This window comes from Pungitius pungitius, chromosome 19 (genome assembly GCF_949316345.1).
Source record: "Pungitius pungitius chromosome 19, fPunPun2.1, whole genome shotgun sequence".
Taxonomy (NCBI): Eukaryota; Metazoa; Chordata; class Actinopteri; order Perciformes; family Gasterosteidae; genus Pungitius; species Pungitius pungitius.
The window spans coordinates 4,001,916-4,027,297 of NC_084918.1; the positions used below are offsets into that span (position 1 = coordinate 4,001,916).

The 25,382-nt window shown below is 49.2% G+C and overlaps 2 protein-coding genes across 2 annotated transcripts; one reads left to right on the forward strand and one right to left on the reverse strand.

Moving 5' to 3' along the window:
• The first annotated feature begins 49 nt into the window (after positions 1–49).
• On the forward strand, positions 50–20,766 carry LOC119198823 (collectin-12-like). Its single transcript, XM_037456357.2, has 10 exons — positions 50–355; positions 1,094–1,144; positions 13,492–13,614; positions 16,559–16,645; positions 16,734–17,777; positions 18,000–18,497; positions 18,763–18,899; positions 19,012–19,121; positions 19,299–19,444; positions 19,546–20,766. Exons 1-10 carry the CDS (start codon positions 349–351, stop codon positions 19,563–19,565), a joined length of 2,223 nt encoding a protein of 740 aa, XP_037312254.2. The 5' UTR covers positions 50–348; the 3' UTR covers positions 19,566–20,766.
• Positions 20,767–20,962: 196 nt separating this feature from the next.
• Positions 20,963–25,154, reverse strand: hacd1 (3-hydroxyacyl-CoA dehydratase 1). The gene is made up of 7 exons (XM_037456359.2): positions 24,996–25,154; positions 23,446–23,563; positions 23,327–23,345; positions 23,150–23,238; positions 22,679–22,800; positions 21,734–21,912; positions 20,963–21,416 (listed from the first exon to the last, which is right to left on the reverse strand). The coding sequence occupies exons 1-7, from the start codon at positions 25,112–25,114 to the stop codon at positions 21,334–21,336; spliced, it is 729 nt and encodes a 242-aa protein (XP_037312256.1). The 5' UTR covers positions 25,115–25,154; the 3' UTR covers positions 20,963–21,333.
• Positions 25,155–25,382: the final 228 nt, after the last annotated feature.

Genomic DNA, 25,382 nt, shown 5'->3' on the forward strand with positions numbered 1-25,382 from the left:
TATTTTGAAAACCACACCGGAAGTGGCTCTTGGCTTTCTTTGTAACTTTACACTCGTAGTAAAAAGTAATGCACGTCTTCCTCCTCCGGGTTTCTGGAAACATCAATTCACTCCTGCTGAAACTCCCCTGAAACGAAGCGAGCCGGAGGACAGAGGCGATGGGATTTTAAGCGAAAGACATGCAGACATTCTTCTAGTCGCATTATTCCTCTCGTCGGTGTGTGTGTGTGTGTGTGTGTGTGTGTGTTGTGGAACAAGTTTTGCACCCGTTGCTCTGGATGCTGAGATGCGCAGAAAGTGACAGGGGTCCTCATCTCTTCTACAACCCTCGACGATTTAGAAAGCGCCATGAAAGGTACGTTCCATGCACGCGCACTGGACATTTAAGCGTGCCTTATCCAGATGTGCACAGACTGCACTCTTCGCAGGCGCATTTCTTTTGTGATGCGTGATTCACATCTGGATGACATTACGGTACTGCGGCACAAGAACGTTTTTAAATCACTCTGATTGGTTTGCTCTCACACCACATAGTCGCATCCCGTTGAAAGACCAGGCCATGCGTTCTTTTACTTTTTTGGATTCGCGATGCAAGAACGACAAGAAACACTTTATTGAGAAGAATATAACTGGTGGTGATGACCTGACTTGATGATGAACTTGATGGCTTACAGCTTAATTAACGTAACTTCACCTCTTAAGAGCAACAAACGGTGTAAAATACTCATTTCAGCGGGGGAAACTGAGGTGAAATACCACTTTAACCCCCTCTGACCCCCCCCCCCCCCCACCAACAAACACACACTGCAGCTCCAGCCTGCGCCCCCCCCTCGGCCCCATCTGTTTACCATTACCAGTGATGTTCTCCCCGCTGCAGCCTCCAGTGTGGTGCGGCACAGTGTAATTAGGGGTTTACTGTCAACAACTCAGAGAAACCGCTGCCTGTGGCTTTTACAGGTCTCTGGACCTACTGTCTCCACACACACACACACAGACACACACACACACACACGATGCTCCACCTAAAGCGTGTGCCTGGAGCAGTGTGCATCATGTGACCCACCTGTGTCCTGTCTCTGATTATGTCACACAGACGACTTTGCGGACGAGGAGGAAGTGCAGTCTTTCGGATACAAGCGGTTCGGTGAGTGAAGAGTCCTTTTTTTTTCTGGAGGTGGAAGAGACAAAAGCCGACACATCCAGAGCGTTCATCATGAAACATTTCACGGTTTTCAGATGCAACTTTAGGAATTAAAGCCGCAATAGTGTTTTTTTTACTCTTTTCTACACAAAAAGCCCTAATCTTTCATGACATGACGGACAGCCAGCCCCAACAGTCCTTGAAGTTGGGTTGAACTGAGGGTCTGTGAGGTTTTAACCTCACCACAGAACCAACGTTTCAGAAACCCTCTTCCCCCCCCTTTTTCATCCACTTTAATGGATTCACTCAAACACTTGTGCTCACGGGATCATTGTGGTCGGCTTACATCGCCGTGCAGCGCCAGACCTCGTGGTGGTTAGTGTTTAAAGCACGTTAAAGTCGGACCACATTCTTTCGACGTTTTTCTTTCTTCCCGTCGCAGCGAACCGGACACGACAAGAACCATTTAAAATGACATCTATCCCTCCAATACAATGAAACCCGCAGCATGTCTTTTCTAGAAAAAGCCCCCACAAACCCCACTGTGCCCAGGTTGTTATTTTCTGCCCACAACAAACAGATCCTAACAATACTTCCTGTCAACCCCAAAAGTATGTCTTTTTGTAATTTAGGTATAAAAAAAACCTGCAAGAGCCATTGAAAAATGCATCTGTGGCCTCTCACCCCCCCCTTAATGGTCCATTCGGTTCTTCCCCTTTTTTCGTCTATGTACATCACAGTTTACGTTGTTATTTCCATGATCCATCACAGTTTCGTGAGGCGTGTGTTTGCCATCGTGCTTTCGGATGGAGAGACAGAGAACACTGGCAGCTAAAGGGCAAACGCCGTGTCACGCACACACACACACACACTCAAACACATCGTCGGCGCCCCGTCGCTCCGCTGCGGGTTCGACGTTGATCTGGCATCAGCAGCCCCGGTGTCTCTGGGGGGGCGGGGGGGGGAACTCAAACTCTCTCTTTTTTTCCCCGAGTCACCCGAGGAGAAGCGTCCTGTTTGTGTTTCGAGTCCCGCTCCTGGATGCGATTAGAGGGCCGCGTGGGCCCGGATCCAAATCCCGCTCGCACTTTTAACTTTATTCAAATGAACTCTTGACTTCTGGAGGAGTAGGAAGGGGGGGGGGGGGGCGGGGGCCGCTGAACTCCCTCCGAGGGACGGGGCAGCTGCTCGCAGGGGCCCGACTCCCAGGGAAGTTCTGTTGCGCAATCGAGCCGCTGTGATCACAGGACTCGAGAGGAACCAGCAGCTCTCTCCTCGCCTCGGGCTCCGCTTTCATTCACTGCATTTCACCCACCCGGAGGCCGATGGCGTTTGACTTGTCGCGATGTGACGAAGTCCCCCACAGTGAGAATATCAAATAAACGTAACGTTCGCTGTGTTCAATTATCTGTCCAATTAAGTTTTCAAGCCTCTAAGACACACACAAGTATCACTTAGTGTACGCAAGGTAACGTGTCCGCTTTGAGTACACACACACACACACACACACAGTGAACTGTTTCTGATTCTCTATCCTACACAGCGTCAGCCAGAAGGCATGCTTACATATCTATATTTACTCAACTACACACATTTTTCCACTCTTTCATACACAAATGGAATTGCACAACACACACACACACACACACACACACACACACACACATCAGCACCGTCGCTGAGTGAACCCTTCTGGTAATACCACCGCTCTCCTGCCGAAAGTTGAAGCCAGGCCGGAATGGCTTCCACGGTGCTTTGTTCTTCAGCAGGGAGTTGTCATACGAAGGCCGAGCTTTTGGCAGAAACCCGTCCGGCTCCCTGTGAGCTGCTTTCATCTCTCAAACCCGCCGTCTCTCCTTCTCCAACGACACCGACACACCCGGAGTTGTGTTTCCCGGGAAAATCCATGATAGTTCTCAGCTGTGTGTTGCGTATTCACATCGAACTGATCTAAATAATTTGGTTTGTCAGCGGACCTGATTTTAAAAGTCATTTCGTGTTGAGTATTTTGTGTATAACTCTACTTTCTAAATGCACAGCAGGTATGCTCTCAGAAGGCTATCAGCGATGTCTGGGAGGTTGATAGGGTTCTCTTAACCAGGGTAATTAGTGTGTATACACTGTACTGTACGCTATGTACAGTAGGATGATTGTCCTACAAAGACCAAGACGTGTGTTTTCTTTCTGAAAGTCAAGCAAACTTTTCATCTTAATCGTTTGTTTTTCGCTCGGATCGCGAACCGGCCAGCAGGTGGAACGCCGCGACCCGGAGCAGGGCCTTCATTACGCCGTCGCTGCGGCGGCCACAGACCGAACAATCCAAGCGGCGTCCCACTACGAAATTTGAATGCGGAACGACGTTGAGAAGGGAGTTTGAGAAGAGAAACCCAAGATAAATGCAACCTCCGACACAACGAGGCAGATGGAGGCAAAGTCGGTGCAACAAAGAGCACGTTGGAGTCCTCCATGTTCTCCACAGACGTAATTCCCCCCCGAACCCCCACATACTGGCAATAAATAACTGTCAGTGCATTTTTCTTTTCTTTTTACAATTCACAGAGTTTACAGTTAGGTGTCACCATGTTTTATGTGAGTGTCAGTGCATTCATGCCGGAGAGAGGAGTTAAATAATGGAGGCTTGACTGCTCCATGCAGAAGGTCCTCCTGGGATCCGCACCGACGTCTCGATGGGGGGGGGGGGGGTCCCGCTTCTTTTTGCAGGAGAGACCTCGGGGGGGGGGTTTGCGGCCTGGCGTGGAACCCGGAGTGTACAAATCTATTTCCTGCACTTGTTATGGTTTTCTGCAGCGAGGCCCCGGGAACATTCCTGGAGCCCGAGCGTGGCATCGCGGGGTCGGGGTGGGATGGAGGGGGGGGGGGGGGGGGGGGGTGTCTCTGCCTGGAAGCAGCTGTGTCAGCGTCCCCCCCCCTCCCCTCCCGTGGGGCCTTGGTTCGGTCCGGTGAGTTTTCTCTGGCGGAGAGAGAGCGCCGCTTCACATCTCATCCGCCACCTCGTCTGTCCCCGGTCGGCGTGCTGCTGTCCACCTCTGCTCGGACCCCGACGCATTTGACGCATTTAATGCATTTAATGCACCCGGCCATCCGGGTCCCTGCTTGTGGGTTTGGCCGAATGTCTGATGAGGACTTTTATGCACTTCGCTGTGGTCTCTTGGCTTTTCTTCTCTTTCTTTTACAGAGCTGCGTTGGGGTTTCATCAAAAGTCCGCCCCTCAGTTCCTCCACACCGGCGGGTTGTGATCCTTTTATTCTTTGTTAAACAGGAGAAGCTTTTACAGGTTATGATGGATGGTTAATCTCCTTGCTGCTAACGTTGGACGTTTTCTCTTACGGGGAGAGTCCCGCAAGAGAATAGACGTAAGTGAGAAAAAAGCCACCTGCTTAAATATAAATATTTCTCGTTGGCTTATGTTTTCAAACGATTTAAAGTGAGTTCAGGGCCGTAAAGTAATTTTAAATATTTTTCAACCACAAATATGCTCTTTATGCATATGTGTATTTTTCCAAACGATAAAATATTAGCCAGTGCCTCACGGAGTCCGGCTGCCACGTCTCAGTCTCACGTGTCAGTCCGTCTTCGTCTCTCTGGGAAGGGAGTTTTTTTTTTTTTTTTTTGGGAACCGGCTGTTAAAAGCGAAGCCTCCGGCGCGTAAACAAAAAGATGATGTGCAGACCAGGGATGTCCTCGTACCTGGTGTTTGGGCCAGAATCTCACACACGCCAGGAGAGATAAGACCAAATGCTGAATGAGCTAAAAGGCCAAGGGGAGGCGGGGAGGGGAAGGGGGGAGGCGGGGGAGGGTGGGGGGGTGTATTTCATCCCTGGAGATGGGGAGGGGAGTGAAAAGGAAGCGGGGCAAGGTGGAGGAGGCCGAGCAGGAAGTGGATGGATGGGTTCGGGGGCGCTCCGTGAGGAGATAAGGGGACGAGTGTGAAGGGAGATGACGGTCGAGATAAAGAAAAGGAGGACGGAGTCTCAAAGGGAGCCGAGCCGGCTGGAGATGTTTATCCGAACTACAAACCGCACACCTTTATGACACGGGAGCATATGCACACTCACACACACACAATTAAAAAAATCATTAGTTCAGTGCTGCAGTTTTTCAGAGGTCATCGCTCACGCTTTCAGACATTTAGACGGGCTCTTATCTCTTGTTTTATTTCACTCCTTTCAACCCCACAAAAGGGTCTGAACGTGAAGAACATTCTTACTCTACTCGTATTTGAGTTTGTGTAAACGCACACTAAATATACCACGTCGTTTCAGTTTTTCCTTGTTAGTATTTTCACGGTACTCATCGATGATGAATAGTGCAAATTAACACTATGTCTTTGTATTCAAATCCAATCCCAAATGCCACTCAAGTCCGTTTCTCAAACTTTAGAACAGTTTCTTTGTTCGCTTGATGTGTGAAATAAGTGGACCACCACTTGCGTTCGGTTCCACCACCACCCCCCCCCCCACCCCTCCCTCTCTCTGTTACGCCTTCATCCGGCTGGATGAAACCATCACTGCACGCGCTGCACGTGAAGAGTTGATCGAGAGATGTTTTTTTAAAAATGTTTTATTGTTTTTCCATCTGCTGGCGAGCTGCTATTTTCACTCTGGCGCGTCGAGTGTCCGTGACTTTTTCTGACTCACCTTTTTACTGAGTGAGGAAAAGCAGCAGAGCCCCCCCCCCCCCCCCATCCCCCTCCACACCCCACACACGCACCATAACAACCGCCTGGTGTCCTCGACGTGACCCACACGCAGATGTCTGGGGAGGGTTTTCTGCAGTTCAGCGAGGCCTCTCTTTAGCAACCTTTAAGGGCTTGTTCCAGCAAAGGGGTCTGATTCATTGATTCAGTAAATAAATAAAAGAATCATCAGCAAAGGTCGTCATCCTCCCAACAAAGGACTCGTGTTCGATTTTGGCGAGCTGCAGTTCTTTGTTGTGCAGGAATCGCGGTTCTACATCAGATGTTACATCAGTATTCCTTCCAGTGTGTGTGTGTGTGTGTGTGTGTGTGTGCTCAGCCTTAAGGTAACACACGTCACACTTTTGTAACACAAACTTCCAACTTTTGTGGGTCTCTCGTGTCCGCGGACACGGAAAGTTCTCCAACACCTCCAGCGGTGGAACACACACGCGCACTTTAACAACTAATTTGGGGATTCTTACTCCACCGCTTTCAGCATGAGCAATAAAACCGCCCCGATCTGTTGTTTCGCAGTCCAACAACGTTAATGAAAGTTGGGCCAAAAAAAAAAAAAAAAGCGATGGCGGACGTTGCCAAGATCAACCTTCGGCTTCCTGGTTCACGTTGGAGGAGTCGAAGCGCGAGAAGAGCTGCTCCAAAACTCATGAAGACTAGCACATTTTCCGTGTGTGTGTGTGTGTGTGTGTTTAAGGCTTTGCAGGCGGAGGGGAGTCACTGAAGTCATTCTCCGGTGCCCCACGGTTCTTGTCGCGCACGCACGTTTGATTAGCAACAGCAATACGATACGGCGTATTTCTCTGCTTTGAGTTAAAGCGACTCTGAGGAAGCAGAGTTCACGTTGATTGTGTTTAGTGGCTCCAAATGTTCGGTATTCATCATGCATGCGAGCGCATGTTCAGAAAGGACCTACTAAGTTAAAGTGTCAAGTGGAAAAAAGAATATGAGCAACTTTTATGCACGTGTGGTTTTATATAAAGATTTCTTTAAATACACTTGTAGGTATTTGTATTTTATAAATGAAATAGGTCCACGAGTGTTGATTGAATGATGCATTATACTTTCCCGTGCATGCAGTTTGCGTAGCAGCCTTCTCAAGCGCACGTTACAGAAGCTCAAGGAAATATTGTGACAGTTCTTTTTTCATCGCTCTGTGCTTTGCAGTTTTTTTAAAGTAACCTCTTTGCTTCTCGTATATATATATATATATATGACGCCGTGCAGCCCAGAGCCTTTCCGTCCCATCTCAGCACGTCTCCTTGATCACCCTAAACAAACCGCTGCCGTGTGACGTCTGGGAGGCGGGTGGAGCGCGCCATCCTCCACCCTCACGCCTGGAGTCCAAGCGCACCGTGGCGGTCGGCCTTTTCCTCCTTTCTTCCCCCGACCCCGGGGCGGGCGGGAAGGAGACGGCTGGCTGTCGCTCAGGTCCGACAGGCCACGCCCCCCCCCCCCCCCCCCCCCCACACACACACACCCTGCAGATGTGGCGCCCCGGGGGCCACCCAGGAGGGAGCCGCCGGGATGATGCCACGTCCCGTCCCTGTCAACAACGCCTTCTCTTTTTTTTTTGTATTTCGTTTTGCTGACATCGAGGGAAAAGTGAATAATTTGGTAATTGGACGGCCTGCGTGCGGTTTGCTCGCGGCCTTGAATTTGAATTATGGCGTTGAGCAGTTCACACAAGAGATCACCGCAAGTTTCCACCTCATTACCTCGTGTGTATTTTGGTTCCAAACAGCCTGCCCTACTTTCAATTTCTATCAAATACCTTTTACAGACACTGTATGAAATAATGCAGCCACCCAGGAAATAAAAATGAGTTGGTGAGTTTGCTGAGTTTTGTGAGCGGTTCTCTCAGTAAAGACGGTTAAAAGTGTGGTAACTTCCCGCAGTCTTTTACAATGGTTTCCACTTGATTGGTAAACAAAACCATTCTGAAGGTAAAACAACTAAGAAACCAATTTAATGCAAACACTCACCACGCGCCGCACCTCACTCGTTGACGACCTGGAACTCGCGGAGCGGGCCTTCCTCCGGGCGATGACCCGTGAAGTCGTTACCCACAATCCACAGCGGGGGGGGGCGGAAGCCGGCAGGTCGTAGGAGTGGGGGGGGGGAAATGGCAGAACTGTTGGAGCAGAAGCGTGGGGTTTTTTTTCGGGGAGGACCCCGACTCGGCCACATGGCTTCGTCCATGTGGCCGAGTCGGTGGCGGATGTGGCCAATGTGGTGATGAGTTTGGCTGATGTGGACCAGGCCTCTAGAAGAACTGTTCCATTCACGTTTTCCCAGAGGTTTTTTTTTTCTTTTCTTTTTTGAATATCCCCACAAACCTGCAGAGCTGCTTAAAGCCTTCCAGAACAGGAACTGCTTAAGCTCTGTTTTACGTGGGACACGAAGTCGGACGTTGAGTTGAACTACAACTGGCTGTTGTTCAGGTTTGGATGTTTTAAAGAACATTGCAAAGAGGAGACCAAACATCTGGATCCTGTTTTCCTCCTTATTGTTTGTTTCGTCCAATAAAAAACAAACCACAAACGGCATGTTCTTGAGCTGAAAGTGGGGTTTTTCGTGGGGGCTTTCCTGGAACAGGACTGGTGGCCATCATTGGTACTGCATCCTTAGGCAATTTTCCTCACTCTCGAATTTTCCCCTATATATCTTGAGGATGACCCCCAAAAATACCACAACCAGGATGCTGTTTACCAAAGCAAGAAAAAAAGAAAAGGTTACACTTCAGATCCCTTTTTGAGGTTTATTGTTTCAGCTGCTCATTGGTGGGAAAATGTCCTGTTATTTGTTTTATTTCTGGTTTTCTCCGACCGGTGATATTTGTTGTTTGCTTTTCTTTGAAGTGCTTGCCAGTGGCGTGTAGGTCGGCACTGGGAGTCCCTGTGGTGGTTTCCACATTTCAACTGGCACCTGAAGCACCCAGCGGGTGGGGGGGGGGGGGGAGGTTTCGGAGACAAACCCAGATGCGGCCCGAGACTCCACTTTGATGTCGAAAAACAGCGACTGAAGGAGATTTTGCAGCTTCTCGGCCTTTTCTTGCGTCGCAAATGTTGTTCGAAAGGGAAAACCATTCAAATTCAGCGCCGCACTTTTTGGGCAGCTGACCGAAGACAAACAGCCATTGAATCCCAGGCTCTTCGTGTGGATGAATCGCTCCTTTTGTTTTTCCTGTCCTGCTCCCCGGCGTCCGTCGCTTTGAACTCACTTCTTCCTTTAGCTGACGGTGTCGCGTTTCCCTCGGAGCCCGAGCGTAGGCGGACTGTCGAGTCCTGGATGCCGATGCGATGGGCCACACACACACACACACACTCACACAGAAACACACACGCTCTTCCTAGAGTGCGGCAACGACTTGAGGTGCTTAAGCTGCGATGTTTTGCTTTGTAACTAAAACTAACTAAAACCTAAGTCGCTCCATTGGGCCCCAAAATCCCCGGGCTTTAGTCAGTCCGTTTCCCTGCGCCTTCGTCGATGGTGTTTTCTGGAAAGACGACCTGTTTGTGTTACCACGGCGATCGCTGCGAAAGGCCTCCGGGGATGGCGAAAATCTTCCTCAGCACTTTTTATTCTCCACCTCGGCAGTCAGCTGGTGAGGCGCCGTTGTGGTATCGCGAGGAGGGGGAAGTTTGGTCGGAACACCGACGGAGATTCTTTCTGTTCAAGAAAGCAAACAAAAAAACGAAGAGTCGAAACCAAGCAAAACTGCGTTTTATTTTTCTTTGAGGATTTGGCTCTTTGGAAGCAACCCCCCCCCCCCCCTCACACCAAAACCTCTGTGATCTTTAACATAACACCTTGATGCCTCCTTAATTTGCCATTTAGGCTGAAATAATCAACGTTTCTATAAAACGAATAGATGAAATGGCTTTCACAGCTGTGAAGGACATAGACGTCTGCTGCGTCCATCCATCTTGTAGGTGGGGGGGGGCTGGTGGAGGTGTTTATGTGCTCAGGAAGCCTAAATACAAAACTTTGTGTCAACAAAAAAACAAACCGTGAGTTTTCAACTCGTAGCCTCGTTCGTTTTGTGACACGCGTCCAATGGGACCTCGTAAACCTGTCACTGGATTAAAGCAGATCCGACTAATGGAGTTGGGAAAATGAATTATATTCTGCCCCCCCCCCTCACCTCCCCCTGCTCAGCGAGGCGGCAGACAGTTGGAGCCGGGAGAAGCTGCTGGATGCTGCTATCTGTTTTTTACCTCATCATTTGACAATCTCTCTTTTTTGGACGCCTCACAAGGCTCAGTCTTCTCTTTTTATTTTTTCTCTGCATTATATATTTTTTTTGAGGGGGGTGGGGGGGGGGGGATCTGGCCCGTGTCAAAATCCCTGAGAGGTTCTGGGCTCGCCGTGGACGGTGCGATATTTCGATGGTGAATCCGTCGCTGCTCTTTCTCAACCTCTCAGATCTTTGAATCATGCCTCCCTCCCTCCCCTCATATTTTCTCACATTTTAGTTGTTTTTTTTTAACCCTCTTCTCGCGAGTCATCCGCTGCTGGCCTTGTCCTTCCTGCCCCCCCATGCTCCCCCATCGCCCCCCCCCCCCCCCCCACCTTTCTCCTCCCCACACTCGTCTCATGTGATGGAGGCGTATGGTTTCCATCACATGCAATAAAAGAGATGGCGCTCGAATCGGGCCACACATGGAGACACGGTGTCGGTTTCCTGCAGGGCCCCCAAAGCCATCGCATGAACCCACAAACCCTCTGGCCCCAACGCCGCACTGGCTCCGATGGCGTCATTGGCCGGAACGGCCTGGAAGTGAGCTCAGTGGGCATCGGGAAGTGTGTTCTTTTGGGGCGTAGTGATTAGGACCTTTGTGCATTGGCCGTGGATCGCGTTCGCCTCGTGTTTGTGATGTCATCTGCAGTTGTATGTTCACCTTTTTGTTCAGTCCTTCCAGAGTTTTTGTATTTTACAAATCAAATTCGTCCTTTTTGGGCTAAAACTTACGCAAAAGTGTTAGAGACAGCAAGAGACCATTACATTTTAAGATGTTATTTATATTTTGAGTTGTTTTTCAAAGTCAGTAATTTATGATCTACTGAAAGCCATGCAGTACACGCACACACACACACATACACACACACACCTCATGATGCCAATGGGTAAGCTGAGCGGGGCATGACTCATTGAGTCATTACTAACCGGAGCCCCCGTCTCCCTCCTCACTGTGAAACCTCTTGGCTTATAGATCACAGTGGTTCAGAGATCTTGTAAAAGGAAAACATCTTTGTGTTTGAGTAATGAAGGACAGATGACTGATTATAAAGAAAATAAAATGGAACCAACCCACCTTCAACCCTGGCATTCACTGTCTGTGAGATGTAATGAGGATAAACACAGGTACTGCACTTGCGTACAATTTAATATAGGCATATTTTTATTTTTCACATGAATGAGACGTTATGGTGAACTCTCTTCGCCATGAGCAGTAAAAAAAAAAGTCGCTGTCGCCTCGCGGCCCCGAGCATCCTGGACCGAGGGTGCGTCCGCGGTTGCGGTCGGTCGGTCGGGAGTCCGATTTAATGACGAGCAGCCGGACCAAAGGAAGCCGAGTCTCTGCAGAACAAGGAGGTCCGTGTTGACTCGTGTTGTCCACAGTCTGCTCCAAGTCCTCCACTTCCTCGTTTTTTGAATCATTTCATTCCAAAGCGTGTCATGGAAGAAGCTTTTAACTTCATCCCCACGACTCCACGTGTAGCCTGAGGTTCATGTGCTGCAGACCTCAGGATATTTCAGCGTTGGCATTCGTGCATCTGGGCCCTGTTAGTGTGACAGGTATCTGACACGGTGTGAAAGACGTCCATTCGGCCGCTTGTCATGTAAACAGTGGAGGGGTTTATTACTATTTGTCTTTAAGGAGGAAATTCTTAGTTTGTACATGATACAAACAAGTAAGATATATATATATATATATAAAACATTGTGAAATAGTATAAAGACACAAAGAGGAGGGATCAACAAGTCTGAAGAGGTTCCAGCTGCTCCTGCTGATGAAGCAGAGCTCGGAGGGCCGTCCGTCAACGTGCAGCGGGGAGGAAAAGCCTCCGCCCCCGTGTGACAGCGTGTACCCTCACTAAGCGTTTCGCTCTCATCTCGGTGAACGTCAGAGGTTCGATTGCTGCGAACTGAGGTGCCCGTTCTGTTGTTGGAAACACGCGCGGCTTTCAAACCTTCAAACATGTCAGCGGTTATGAATGATCCCGAAAGGGAGGCCGTATTCCCAGGGTGCACTTCTCTGCTTACGGTTAAACAGGTTGGCGAGGGGAAGACTTTGCGAAGCCCTGGTGCACCGCTGTGTGAGCGTCTTTAGCTACAGTGACAGTAGATAATGCACGTGTACAATTCAGGCCATTAGCCGTGTTTTCGGGGTTCTGAAAGCTTAGGTCCCCCCTCAGGTGTGTGCTACAATATACTACAAGCAGAAAGCACAATTTCCCCCTGACTTAGCATTTTTCTCTCCACATCTCCTGTAAACCTTGTGTTTGTTCTCACACGTTTCTTGCTTCGATAAGATAAAAAAAAGAAAAGTCTGAATCGTTGATTTAGTTTGTGTTGAAGATGTCACGCTCTCAGATTTATTTACACATTCTTCAAGGCAGCTTGGGACCAACAAAGCAACGAAAGACAGTTTTCTGGCTCGAGGGGGCGGCTGTGTCATCGGGCCTGTTTTTGGCAAAGGGTCAAAACCGCGGAAGCATTTCATTGAAGCCGTTTGTGAAAAACACTCAATATCAGATGAGCCCGTGTGATCTCAAAGCACTCACTCACCCGATTACCTTTCACTCCGTCCCTGTACCAATCGCATGTGAAAAAGGTCTAAAAACACAACACGCACTACCTGAGGTAAGCAACTATCCGGATTTAGCCGCCAGGGAGACAGATGTTTTCCTCTGGAGCTGGTGGTCGTCCTAACAGGACGCTTAATGGTGACACCATGTGTCACCGTACGGCATCTGCATCAATGATGATTCATAATCGGTTCTGTGAAGTCATCTCAACTCCCATCGAGGCCCCGAGGAGCCGATCGTGGATTTCAATTCACTGAAGTATTACCTATGTGCATTGAACTGGTGATCACGTGCAGTGCGACCTTTGTGCTGCCACGTTAAATTATGCCAATACCAATTCCTTGGCATGGCAAACACACACACACACACACTTCGCGAAGAGAAAATGAAACGCAGCTGTGTTCTCGTCGGCGCTGCGGATCTGTCATGAAAGTCGTCCCATAATTCTGCTGAAGCTGCAAGAGGAGGATTAAAAAGGCTTCACACAGATGTTCGCGGGACACGATTCACCGTCGGGTGCAAAAATCCCCACTGAGTCTGAGACTTTGTGCTCAGGGAGGAGACGCCGTGTGGAAAAGAGGAGCTTATGCCGACTTCAGGGAGACAAGCATGTCGCCGAGTGTAAACAAATCAGTGGGCGGGGGGGGTTGTTTTTTGTGTCCCTTGCCCCTTCACCACCCAGCCCCCCCCCCCCCCCGGGGGAACTGCTCGGACTCTTTAATGTAGTCCACGGTTGTTTGTCCAGATGTGGGGGTCCTGGACAACAACAAAAAGGTCGTTTTTTTTTTTTTTACTCATGTGGTCTTTTTTTTCCTCGCAGGGATCCAGGAGGGCACCCAGTGCACTAAGTGCAAGAAGGAATGGGCGCTGAAGACCTCCATAGCTCTGCTCTACGTGCTGTGCACTCTGCTCACCATCGCCGTCGCTGTGCTCGGGTACAAAGGTACGCGCTCCACCCCGCGCTGCTCCTTCCTCCGCCTCCGCCACCGCCACCTGACGGGTGTAATTTACCAGATGACACACAGTCAGAACGTATCATTTGGTTTATCTTCGTCCTGCCGAGCAGCGTTTTGCTGTTTTAGAAGGGGTGTGTTTTCTTTTTGTGTGTGTGTGTGTGTGTGTGTGTGTGTGTGTGAGAGAGAGGTCATCGTCCTGCGTGACACATGAGTGTTTTTTGTTGCTTTGTCGTTATGGAAAAGGCGATGGATCGGTAATGGAAAACATGAGCAGGGGGGGCCACTGCACCTGTGAGGAAAAAGCGTCAGCGTCAGCAAAATAAAGGGCCAGTTCACCCAAACATGTCTCTTGGATGTGAAGCTACAGACAGCAGCTGTTTAGCTTAGCTTAGCTTAGCTTAGCACAACGACTGGAAGCTGAGGGGGGTCAGCTAGCCCCCACTGTCTTGCAAGACTCATTAATTAACTGAATGTTTGACTTGACTAGTCCTTGAATCTGACTTGTATGTGGCCGAGCAGATCTTCCAAACGAAGGAATGCATCTTTCGTAGTAATGTGCGTGAACAGACCCTTCTCTTTGTCTCCACCCCGTAAAAACCTTGAATTGGTTTATTTTACCAACGCTCACTCCCCCCGGTCTTCAGGCTCCGCGCGGCTCCGCGTCCTTGTTGCCGTGTTCACATTTTCTTCCTGATTGGGAAACATTCTTCTGAATATTTCTGCTATAATTGAGCTAAACACTCCAACATGGGACTGCCGCCTGACTCCTCCTTTATTTTTCTTTCTCGTTAAAGTTTACGTCGTTTCGGCGGTGTTGCGATTGAGCGCATTAACAACAACGTCCCCTCGCTCTCTGAGCTCAGGCGGTCCCTCTTGTTCCAGGGTGCGTGTTTTCATGCGCGGGGGGGGGGGGGCCTAATTGATCCCAGATGAGCGGCGAGTGAACTCGGCGCAACTTCAGCAGAAACCCGCCGAAATTGTGTTTTTTTTTTTTTTACTGGCACTTGAAGCGCCGCTCCGTCAGGGGAACGTCCGCGGCTCACCGCTGAACCTTCTCCCGGCTCCAGATGGCTACGTAGTGAGACCCAATGTGTGTGCGTCCCTCTGTCCTCACTCGCTGACCCACAGAGACGTCCAGGCTAGCGTCCCGCTCAGTGACCTCTTGTCTTCTCTCCTGCTGCCAGCTGTCTTGGCCCCAAAAGCCAATTATTCGGTCATTCTCTGGACTCTGGAGGGTTCTTGATGTGGTGTTACAACTAACTTATGGAGGCTCGTGTTAAAAAGCTTTGGTTGCTGTGTCAGTAACTTTGCAGAGTCCATTTGTTTCTTTGGGACTAATTGTGATTCTGCAACGCTATGCTTTTGCATTTCACAGTTTAACACTTGAATGATTTTTATCACCAAAGTGAAGCCAGATGTAAACGGGCCGGACCTCCCTGGGAGACACATTTGTTGTTTCCTGCATGTGGTCCCGTTACACCGGTCGGTCACTTCAGTCCACGCATACCACGTTTGTACTATTTATGACTTCATATACACTGGGAAGCTAAAGACGGTTTTAGGAACCACTCATGCAAGAGCTGGAAATAGCTGCATACAAAAAAAGGCTAATTCTTTGGCAACAACACAAAGAAATAATGCTTTCCTCTGTCAAGTCTTTTGCAACTTGACCTGTGTTTTATGGCCACGGTGGGATGCAATGAGTCTTCCTCCGCAGCAGTGCACCAAGTGTCTTTTGTGCTCTGCAAAGGTTCCTGTCCAGCTGACCGTTTTCTCTCCTAATTAAAAATAATTTTTATTTGTTAGTTGAAAAAACTTAAAAGTGTGTTTCTTGGACCTCAAAATGCAAAAACACAAATGGAACAATAAAACTGCTTTGACAATTTTGGTTCAACATTCACCTTCCTTTTTGCCGTTTCCCAAACATCTCAAAAAAAGGAAAGTCGTCCCAACAGAAAAATGCTAAGCTAAGCTAAGCTAACCAGAGGCTGGTGGGAGCTAAATCCTCAGCAGGAACAGATGAGGGTTGTATCAATCTTCTCATCTCACTCCCAGCAATAAAAGAAATGAATGTCCAGGTTTTGCTTAAGGTGTAATTCACATGGGATATGAATGATTGAACTGTAATATTTAAAAACCATTAATCAGGCCGCGAATAACAGGCTTTACCTGTGTCCCTATTTGGAGGGATGGAGGGATTTGAACCAGATCAGCAGATCAGCTCTGCTATTTAAAACTGCAAACAAACTGTTTGGGGGGTGGCAGACATTGGGGATGCAGCTTCCCAGCAGAGGAGTCCACGCAGCTCCCAGTTGGAGGACGTGTCCCCCCCGGCGAGGCTGCTGGTTGAAGTGGGCCGACTCCCTGGAATCCCAGACGCATTCCAGAGGAAATGAACGCTGGTGTCGCCTGTGGGGGCGTGAAGAGCCTCCCATGCCACAGCGTCTGTCTGCTCTGTGCTGTCTTTGATCCACCTTTTTTACTGAAGACCCCCCTCCAACAACCCCCCCCCCCCCCCCCCCCCGGGTCACTTCCTGTCCCCCGCGGCCCTCGCCAATGCCCCCCCCCCCCATGCACCTCCGTCCTCGGTGTCTATCATTGACCACCTACTCCATCCCGGCTCAATCAACGTTTCTTCCGGCCTCCTTCTGTCTCTTTCGCCCTGCCTTCTTTTTCTCTGTCTGAAAAAGAAGGCAGAAGTCTGGCCTAAGCCAAGAGATTACATTAATCGAGCCCAGCATTATTACATGCCTACGAGACGCGTAGACGCATCTCTTTTAGTCAGTGGCTTCCTCTCTGATCCCTTTCATATACGATGTCTGTGGTTGCAGGCAACTCTGGTCTCTCAATAAAGCCTTGAGACTGTGATGAGGCTTCGACACTAACCTTTGTCCTACCTGTGCTCTCCTGTTTTTCTTTACCGTTTTCCAGTCGTGCAAAGGGTTGACAACGTGTCCGAAGGTATCGCAAACTACGGAGGGAAGATAATTGCTGTGGAGACAGATTTGAAAAAGCTCGGTAAGTGTCTGAGTACCTTGCGTAGACGCTAAAGTGAGAGGCTGAAAACATTTTTCTTGCAATTTACTGCACGAATCTCCGCCTTCAGATGATCGAGCGGGGGAGAAGTCGGAGAATACCACCACAGAGATCCAGGCTTTCAAGAGCAACATCTGGGCTCTCCAGAGGCAGCTGTCTGCGGTGGAGGAACGCATCCACCGAGATCAGGTTAAGCTGACTCAGCTGCAGACCACCGACTCAGACATCCAGAACAGCCAGGGCTCCGTTCGGGGACTCCTGGAAAGCAACACGGCCGGCCTGCACGCGGTAAACGGCACCCTGCAGTCTTACGGCGCCATGGTCGGCGGTCTGCAGCAGGAGACGGCCTGGCTGCAAAAAGAACTCCAGCAGCAGGTGAAACTTCAGGACCGGGCGCTGCTCAGCATCAGCAGCCTCAACTTCACGCAGGCCCAGCAGAGAGGCCTCATCGCCGTCCTGCAGCGCTCGGTGGACGACACCACGCAGGCCATCCAGAAGATGCGCAACGACTTCCAGGGCCTGGAGCAGACGGCCCGACAGACGCGGTCCGACGCCGAGTGGCTCCGCAGCAAGGTGGAGAACCTGCAGGTCATGGCCAGCAACGCCTCAACCCTCGCAAAGGCCAACAACGACAGCCTGGAGGAGGTGGGGTCGCAGCTCGCCTTTGTGGCCAACCAGCTCCAGAACACCAGCAGCCTGGCGGATGCCCAGGACCAGAGGCTGAGGGAGATCCTGGACGGGCAGAGGGACTTCGACAACCTCACATCTGTCAGGTTTGAGCGGCTGGAGGCGCGGCTGGACGGTTTGGAGCAGAGCGTGGACCGGGTCACCGGCAACATCAGCTTCACCACGCAGCTCCTGGGCGCCATCAACCTCAACCTGAACGACCTGCGCACTTGTTCCGAGACCGTCGGGCGTCACTCTGATTTCTTGGTGAACCTGAACGGCAGTGTGACGGACATGAGGACAGACGCAGGGAGCCTGAGGTCCCAGCAGGAGGAGCTGGCCGCACGTGTGGACAAGGAGGTCACCAGCCTCTCCATTGTCATGGAGGAGATGAAGCTGGTGGACACCAAGCACTCGCAGCTAATAACCAACTTTACCATTTTACAGGGTGAGGGGTGTATGGCTGCAGAGAGTTGTACTAGTGAGATGTTTGTTTTATGGGTAAAAGAATCAATATATTATGTGCCAGTCTATAAATATCAGCTAACCAGCGACTAGCTGCAGCTATGATATCAATCCATTCAAAAAAAAGCATGTGTGTGACCATTCTTTGGGTCAAAAAATACTAAAAAGTTTGTTTCACTTGCTTACAGTAAATCTTATTTTTCAGGTCCCCCTGGTCCAAGAGGACCAAGAGGGGACAAGGGACCCCAGGGACCATCTGGTGGGCCGGGCCAGAAGGGAGAGAAAGGGGAGAAGGGTGGTCCGGGGATACGGGGCCCCAGAGGAGAGCAGGGTTTCCCTGGAGCACCGGGTCTGCCGGGGTTAAAAGGAATTCCTGGCCTGCCCGGTGGCCCCGGATCGAAGGGCTCCCGAGGATCGGGGGGAAGGGCCGGACCCTCCGGGGCCAAAGGAGAGCCCGGCACTGCCGGTCTGCCCGGAAGAGACGGGCAGCCTGGGCCTCAGGGGGCACAGGGCCCACCGGGGATCAGAGGCGCAATGGGGTCAGCTGGCGAGCAGGGGCCGAGGGGACTGCCGGGACCGATGGGGGCGCCGGGGCCAGCGGGATCACCGGGACAACCCGGGCTCCCCATCCAGGCTCCAGTGCTTGATGTTGTTCCTGTGTCTCTGCAGGATGAAGCGGCGGCTCCCTCACTTTGGGCCCCAGGTAGGCCTTTAGGTCTCATCACTAGCTGTACATTCCTTACACCTGGACAACTAACACCTGGGAAACAGGTGACCAAAAGGGAATATTATTCACTGCTGGATGGCAACTGTAGTCGCAGGTTTACATTTTTCATATTGTCCACGTTTTTTTCAGAAATAATGTCCCTAAAATCAGACTTCCACATCGAACATGCTGTTGTAGGTTTTTTTTTTTTTTTATGTTGATGTTTTTTTAATCTAATACGGTGGATTTGACTGTTTTACAGGATGCCCCGTGGATTGGGTCAACTACAAAGACAACTGCTACTTCTTCTCCAAAGACATGCGGAGCTTTGACGACGCACAGACCAGCTGTAAATCCACGGCTGCCTCGCTGTTGGCCATCAACGACTTGGAGGAGCTGGTGACTGATCACGAGTGTTGTCTCGAGCGCTAAAATCCACGCGTCCCTGATAGGGAAGGTCGTCATAAGTGAGGTAACTTACCCCCCCCCCCTCTCTCCTCTGTGATCTCAGACATGGCTGAAGCAGCAGACCGTAGGGAGGGGATACTTCTGGATGGGTCTGACCGACAAGGAGGAGGAGAACGTCTGGCGTTGGCTGGACGGCAGCGAACCGGCTTTCACGTCAGTATTAATTGTTCATGTGGAATATCTTATCCTGAATGAGAGTAGGTGCTATAAAAATCCCCCCCCCCCCCCTGTGAGGTAATAATAACAAGCAGTAGGGTTTACTTAAGTTTATGCTCCTCCTTTGAACGCTTTGGACGCAGCGCGTGATCGCCCCCTCTCGTTCTCCTGCAGGAAGTGGAAGCCCGGTCAGCCGGACGACTGGGGCCACGGCCACGAGATGGGGGAAGACTGCGCGGGACTCGTCCACGGAGGGCTGTGGAATGATTTCTTCTGTGAAGATCAAATAAGCTACATCTGTGAGAAGGAAATGGAGACCAGTACGTCCTCCGCTCGAGTCTTCCTTTTCATCCCATGCGTGTCGCATTCCTCCCACACGTCCTAATGTCTGTTTTTTTTTTCCTTTCTCTTTTTGTTGCAGCGAGGCTGCTTGGATCGTAGCGATGTCCAGAGGAACCGAGCTTGCAGTGACCAGCTAGACCCCCCCCCCCGCCTTCCTCATTTCAAGTGAAACCAGTCCAACATTACCAGCAAGTGCAATACAGCAGGGCAATCACAGAGGGAGGGCTTTTATTTTTCTAACTACCGAATCACCAATTCATTTATATATGTATATAGATATATATTCATATTTGCCTGGTAATACATTTTGAAATACATTTTATACAACTGTACTCCACGTGCAACTGAATATCCGAATGTATATTTCATTATGCGAGTTTTGTCGTAAATGATGAATTCTATGGAGCCGAGTGGACTTACCGTAGTGCTTTTCTTAACTAATTGTCTTAAAATAAAATGGTGCAAAATGTTGCTGATATGCTGTTATCTAACCTCGTGAATGTTTATCTATCATTTTCTTTATATGAGTAGAAACAAATGAAATATTTACACATTAATGCAGAAAAAAGTCACAATCAGCTTGAGTTTTAGTTCAAGGCAGCACGTTTACAATTTTATACTCTACGTATGATACAGTATGTTGTTATGAGATTTATTTTTCACTATTACAGAACTACATCAGTTTATGAATATCAATCTGTGGATTTTTTTTCTACGAATATAAAATGTGCCATTTTCTGCACTCAGGTACTGTTTCCTGTGAAGAAAAACACTTGAGTTTAAACCACACTACGAATGAAGGAAACACTCACAAATAAACACGTGAAAACACAGAAAATGTTTGCATCTGTTGTTATTTCCACATTGTTATGCGGAATCCCGATGAACACACCTGGTACCGCGTGGCTCACCCGTCTGCAGGAGTGTGAAGGTCATCACAAAACTCTCCACAGTATTTTTAGAGTATATTTTGAGTTTTATTGATTTTTGCACAAAAAAAGTAATTTTCACATTTGTATTCCTTTACTCTTGAAATATAATTTTTCTAGAGATTTTTGTGACTTTTTTTTTAACTGTTTTTCTCCTCACGGACCCATCTTATAGACAAGTGATTCTTCAGTAACCATGGACTATGCAACATTTCCTCTCAATCCTTCCACGTCCTGTTTGCTGCTGCTTCAGTCAACAAACTCCTTCACAGTCTCCTTCAGCTGCACAGAAGAATGAGATGATCTCAAAACAGCACCTTTTGTTGGAGGGAACCCCCACTACGCCCCCACTACGCCCCCACCCCCCCTCCCAACACACACACTTTCTATCAAGGTTTAAGATGTTCACTTGACCTCGTGAACGTCAAAGCAACATGGAAGAATGCAGGAAAAAAAGTGTTAAGCTGAAAACACATTATGTCAATAAATTATCTTTAAGAAATATGCTTACTGTTAACCGCTCATTTCACATTGTATCATTTACAAACGTACACAAAAGCAGCAGCATATTGTCTAGATGTAGATTTATTGTTGAGGTATGATTAAACTTTCTCTTTTTCAACCTTGTTTTTCTTTTACAGCCACGCTACTTCTGTATAAAACCTCTTTTTAAAAAAAATGAAAAGAAAAAAAAACGAATAAAAGCGCCAATTGGGTCGACAGCGGGGACGGGAGGAGACGCAACCTTCAATCTTCCTCCCCTGCTCCCTCGGTCTAACACTGGGACTGTAAACATGTTTTCTAATATCACCATTGAGATGATCCCGTGAAGACTTGGGGGATCTGCCTCGGGTCAGACCGCTACCGGGTGGGTGGTGCTGAAGGTGCGAGGTGGAGCTGGAGCGGGGGGCAGGTGAGCGGTGGAGGCATCGGGCCGCCTAGTCGTCCTTTTCCACTATGACCTCGCCGTGAAGCACCCTCCTCCTCTGCCGGAGCATGTGGAAGAAGAGCTGAGGAAACACTGGGCAAAAAATAAACCAAAGCGGTGAATACGAATAAGAACAACGCTCACTAAAAGAACCCGATCACACCGGAATCAATTCTCAATAAAAAGGTAGTATTTCAACATCAGTTATATATATCTTCTGCTTTACATCACAACAAAACAATCAATTTCCATCATGTGATGATGAAGTCTTTTGGACTTAACAGAACCTATCTGGAGGTCGGAGGCCTTTTGGGCCTTTTCGTAGCTCGCTCTAAAGTCTCACGAAGCAGAAGATGCATCGCAGCTGAACCCCTCATGTGTCCCACGGTGTGGCCTGAAATGCTCCTTACGTGGGATGTAGGACAACATGACGACGATGAGGCAGTAGTAGTAGTCGAAGGACACGTTGTACTTGTTGGGGAGCCTCATGGAGTACATTCCAGATCTGCGGACGAACGGCAGGGCGCCGTAGATGGTCAGCAGTTCTCCGGCTACTCCCAAGGGGTACAAGACGATGAAGAAGTTGTACCTGGGGGGGGCGAGAGGGGGACGAGACGGACGAGGTCACATACCCGAAAACAGACGCAGGTCGCTGGATGTTGAGTCACGTGCTCAGATGTGTGCTGATCTGACCTGAAACCCGGGTTAACACCGATTGATTGATTTCAGGTGACACGCACACTGGATGACCACGGTGCACAGGCAGTTGAGTTTATAACCTAGAGATATGATGCCCTCTCGCACCCTCTCCCTGCAGCGCGGTGGAGGGGGGGGGGGGGGTGGTGGGGGGCGTCTTTCGGCGGGTGTGCGAGAGAAACGTCGTGGCGAACATTCCATGACCAAAACAGATGGTCTCAAAAGCACGAGCAGCTGAACATGAGCCGGGAAGGGAGGCTTTGGGAGGGGGAGGGGGGGGGGGGGGGGCTGGCGTCTCCGGCGTGCTTTAAAGAAAGCCGTGAAGGGTGGAGGAGGAGGGGGGGGGGGGTTAGGGGGTTCGCGTTCTCCCGGTGGACGTCGCGGTGTCTGTTTTGACGGGCGTCACGCGCGCTCGGAGGCCTGATGATGTCACTCTCGCTCTGAGGAATGAGGCCTTCGCCTCCCACGTCACCTGACTTCTCACTCCTGTGACGTCTGTACTGGATCCCCAGTGATGTCAGGGCACAACGTTAGCAGTTAGTTCACACTTCGAGGGGCAAACCACACACACACACACACACACACACACAGCTGAACTACTCCCTGATGTAAAGCCGGTTTGAACAACAACGACCGACACATTGGGGATATTTCTCCACCTGGCCCATTTGACGAAGTACGGCAGGTGGTGCAGCAGGTTGAATGTGTAGTAGGAATATCTGGTGATCTCCGTCACCGTCCACACAACCAGGAATAGGATTACGCTTTCTTCATTCTGGATCTTCATTTGAAAAAAGGACACAGGCAAGTAGGCAGAGAGGAAGAGGGAGCAACTCGAAAGGAGGCGAGCAAACGCAAATACGTGGAAGCGGTTGTTTTCAGTACAAAAGAAATAAAACTGTAAGAAAGCAAGGGGTTCTCGCTTCTCTTTTTACATTAAATGCATTAAATAGAGACATAAAGAAGGCTTGTTTTTATTAGTTTTGCCCTAAAAGCATTTGACTCTTATTATGTACACTGTATTTTATTACATATTAATTCCTGTGCACATCCGTATCACAGAGAGTAAAGAAAACAAAAATCTAATTGATGCTACTCTTCATAAAAAAAAAAAAAAAAATACTCCTCACCTGTCTGATGCTGTTGGTGATGAACCAAACCATGAAGATGCGCGAACACACCTGCACCCCGGTGACAATCACAGAAGTCCTCACGATCCCTGCAGAGAAAAGCCAGAGTTCACGGCTGCAGAGACGTCGGCTGGAAAATGTGAGTTTGTGAACGTCATGAACAAAGTCCCCACGTACCTAAAGCACAGTGTCCCACCTGGAGGACGAGACACATCAACGTCAGTTACTCCTCCCGTCTGCTTTTTTAAATCTTTTTTTTTTTTTAAATTCCAGTGTGATCCCGCTCGCATTCTTACCTCAACCAACGCAAAGGTCTGGAAGAACTTGAGGGTTCTCGCTATGCTTCTGTACAGACCCTTGTGTGTGCCTTTGTGGATGTAGAAGCGCATCATCGCCAAGGCCAAGACCAGCCACCTGCAGAAACAACACAAACAGAGAGAGATCACACCTTTGATGACTCTTTGCAAAAGAGGCTCTCTGTGGAGTTTGATTGTGTGAAGTGTGTTCCGTTTGGGAATGAAAATTAGTTCACAAAATGACTCATTCAGTGAAATGAAGGTTAAATCAAACATAACAAGGAAAGTTGTGGGACTCCACAGTGTCCTGTGTCCCTGTATTGATCAATGAGAATGTCAAAGAACATTAAAATCCTCTTCCAACGTGGGAAATGCTCAATTATTTGAAACCAAAACCTGAAGCATACTGCATCTTCTCCGTGTTTTGTGACAAGCAAGTTTTCTGCTTCAGTCTCAATAAATGAAAAAATCAAAACCAGACTCCTACACTTTAAACAAAACCTTCACTCTCAGTCCTTCCTTACAATACCAATTGTATTTCTTTGTGTCTTTGAAAACACAATAGTTGCATAAAAGCTTTTCCTAAACTATTTATTTAGATTCATCAGCTGGCATTTTGAATCCTCACCGCTGTGGAAATCAGATGCAGTTCTTTGCAAAGCAGACAGCAGCCACAGTGAAATCCAGCTTTTACACTTTAAATATGCTAACAATATTTAACAGTATAACAGTCACTTTGTCACATTGCTGCATTGAGGGCTCTAATACTAATGTACTCATACTATCAGACTGCCAGATGACTCATTCATTCATTCATGTGCTACAACAGTATCGTTGTCAATGTATACGGAATATAATACTTTGTACAATATAAACGCTTGACCTGTATGTGGGGTCACGTGTCAAACCCTCAATACGCTTGTACTGTCCCGTACTGAATTTCTTTTTTTGCGTTTTACTCATCTGATCGTGCATTTATGGTTTGATTATTTCATTTTGTATACGTTACGTACAGTACTTCATCCACCGTACCGACCGATTGACGTGTTTTTAAATCCCATCTGGACCGTTCATGTAACTAATCACACATTTATGTTATATATTTTTATTTTTTTTTATTTTTTTTAACTGCACATTGAGCATTTCGGTGTCCCAGACCGGATCTCCGGTGCCATCGCGCTCGGGCTAAACTTATCGCGGCCACAGTGGGACGCGCCGCGTGCGCCCTGACGCTGACGCGCGCGCAGCCCTATTTGGACACGGCTGCAGCCCGAGCGTGCCGCTTTAACCAAAACAACGATTCATTCATTTCGCCAACGCACGAGCACTCAGGCGGCGCGCGCTCCTTTCATTTCTATGAATAAAATTAAAATTGTTCCATAAAGTTCTCCTTACGAGCCGCTGTTGATCGAGCAAGCTGAAGGGACCGTTTGGTCTGTCCTAAAAACAGCAACATGCGCCCACAGTGTCCCGGGGAGCGGATCACTGGAACTTCTGGGGCTTTTTCATACGCAGGGGGGCCGGTGGGTGGGGGGGGATAACGCACGTACCCGGCGGTCATGGCGATGTTGTAGAAGGTCAGCCATGCGGTAGCGAGGGCGCTCTTCGTTCTCTTCTTGTTGTTGTTTTCCTTCTCCTCAACCGCACCGTCCTCCTCGCTGGACGCCATAGTACCGGGAGGGGGGCAGGGTGGTAGAGGAGAGGGGGCGGGTGTGTGTGTGTGTGTGTGTGACAGCTGGCCGGGGGCACAGAGAGGAGCAGCAGGGTGTATTCATATTTCTGCCGCTAGGTGGCAGTGTCGCAACACGGGCCTCGGGCTGCTGCCCTCTGGGTGAGTCCAGCGCTTGTGTTTTGCTGGTTTTATAGAAAGCACAAAACAGGGTATGACAAATGTTGATAGTTAATTTATTATCTGTGGCTGATCCTCGGCACCTTCA

Coding starts and splice junctions, on each gene's coding strand:
- LOC119198823 (XM_037456357.2), top strand. Junction 18,900..19,011: donor TCAACGACTTGGAGGAGCTG/GTGACTGATCAC, acceptor CTGTGATCTCAG/ACATGGCTGAAGCAGCAGAC. Junction 19,445..19,545: donor TGAGAAGGAAATGGAGACCA/GTACGTCCTCCG, acceptor TTTTTGTTGCAG/CGAGGCTGCTTGGATCGTAG.
- hacd1 (XM_037456359.2), bottom strand. CDS start 25,114: ATGGCGTCCAGCGAGGAGGACGGTGCGGTTGAGGAGAAGGAAAACAAC. Junction 22,801..23,149: donor TCACCAACAGCATCAGACAG/GTGAGGAGTATT, acceptor TTTCAAATGAAG/ATCCAGAATGAAGAAAGCGT. Junction 21,417..21,733: donor CATGTTGTCCTACATCCCAC/GTAAGGAGCATT, acceptor TTTTTTGCCCAG/TGTTTCCTCAGCTCTTCTTC.